Genomic DNA, 1,665 nt, shown 5'->3' on the forward strand with positions numbered 1-1,665 from the left:
TAAGTTCAAATCACGGATCCAACACTTAAAGCTTGTCACCTCGAACAGTTTGTTTAACCTCAGCGTTAGTGTTCTTGCCCTCCAATGAGATAATAATTGCACCAACTATCTCAGCGTTGGCTGTAAAGATTTAATGAGACAGTGTACATACGGCTTATACCATGGTGTACGCGTTTGGTAAATCCAAGCCTCTTTTATCATCATTTGAGTCTCTCTCTTTTATTTTTTTAATTTTTTGCTCTGAACATTTTTCTCCCCTTTTACGGAGAGCGCAGAACAATCACGAAATTCCAGGCATCATTCATAAAAGCTGAAGCTTCTCTAAGCGCAGCTCTTACCTGCCCAAAGCAACTGTTAGGTCTTTCTCTGAGACTTGTAACCCACAGACGCCTCCCCTATAGAATTCTTTCAGCTCCTTCATGTTTCGCTCTGCCCTCTGCAGGTTAAAATAAGCTTCTCTGCCAGTGAAACAGTCAAGGAAAATGCCAAGCACACAACCTCCCCCACTGCCCAGGGACAGCAGCTGATAAGCAAACAAAAAGGCCCCTTGGGAAAAACAAAGCAGCATTTGGAAATGAGCACTTCCTGGTGTTCTCGCATGTATATGTTGTCAAGAAGGGAGAATTCTTTAGAAAAGGAACAGGGCCCTGGGCTTCCTGTGGTGGTTGCCTGAATCCAAGGCTGATGTGGGTGGTGAGCGTTTGGAAGCGTGAACGGAAACTGTAAATTACACTAGATTTTCTTTAGAGGCGTCTACTGCCCGACAGCAGTTATGCATTTTTCCCAAGTTGGTTCCTGTGAATGGTAAAACAGAGGAACCAATTCTGCTGAAAGGGACTTTCTGGGCAGTTCAGACAGTCCAAGCAAAGCAAAAGTTTTGGCCAAAGGCAAATAGGAAAGAAAATCCCCTTAATTCCCAAATATCCTTCTCATTCCCACATTTTCAATAGCCCCTTGCAAAGGGCATAACAGGGGAAGGCCACAGATCAGATCTGCAAATTGAGCATTCTGGAGTGGATCTGGGGTGATTGGGGTGAAAATGGAAATCCGTCCCATCCCTTGTTCTTCTGAGAAGCTCCAGCTACTCTGGGCCTGGGAGCTGGGCCTGGGGCCAAACTCAGCCACCTGGCTGGGGCTGCAGCCAAGCTACCAACCTGCTGCAAGTACTGGATGGCCTGGTCGTGGTTCCTCCTCAGCTGCTCAATCTGAGCCATTTCCTTGTACAGAGTGACCAGATCTGAAGTCCTGTTGCCCTTGGTAGCAACAATGTTGCCAACTGCCTTTTTAAAATATGCCAGGGCTAGGTTCAACCTGTGGATGGCCAAGGAGGCTCTACAAGAAAAGGTAAGAAGATGGAGAGTCACAGAAAGGCCATTTGTTTTACAGACGCAATAGGAACTTATTCTCAGAACTAAACAATTTGGCTTTCATAGGCCAGTCATCTCAGTGGTTGGCTCAAAATCCAGCCTTGCTGTAAACAAACTCCAATTAACCTGCATTTTACCCACTGGATTCCAATGACTACTATTCATCAAACTCATTAATATGTCATGCTACAGTCTAACTTTATAAAAAGGCAAATAAAAAAATGGCTTCTAGTGATTTACAAGATGGGATAATTTACCCATAAACATAAGCTTTCTAAAATCAAATGAGATCGGGGGG

The 1,665-nt window shown here is 44.6% G+C and overlaps 1 protein-coding gene across 1 annotated transcript in view; it reads right to left on the reverse strand.

The window, feature by feature from the left end:
* TTC23L (tetratricopeptide repeat domain 23 like) overlaps positions 1-1,665 on the reverse strand; it is a 42,998-nt gene that overhangs the window by 23,770 nt on the left and 17,563 nt on the right. The window contains exon 6 of the mRNA XM_019647850.1: positions 1,155-1,332. Coding sequence (XP_019503395.1) covers positions 1,155-1,332 — 178 coding nt within the window. The remainder of the gene's footprint in view (positions 1-1,154; positions 1,333-1,665) is intronic.

Source organism: Hipposideros armiger, unplaced genomic scaffold, assembly GCF_001890085.2.
Source record: "Hipposideros armiger isolate ML-2016 unplaced genomic scaffold, ASM189008v1 scaffold_117, whole genome shotgun sequence".
NCBI classification, from domain to species: Eukaryota; Metazoa; Chordata; class Mammalia; order Chiroptera; family Hipposideridae; genus Hipposideros; species Hipposideros armiger.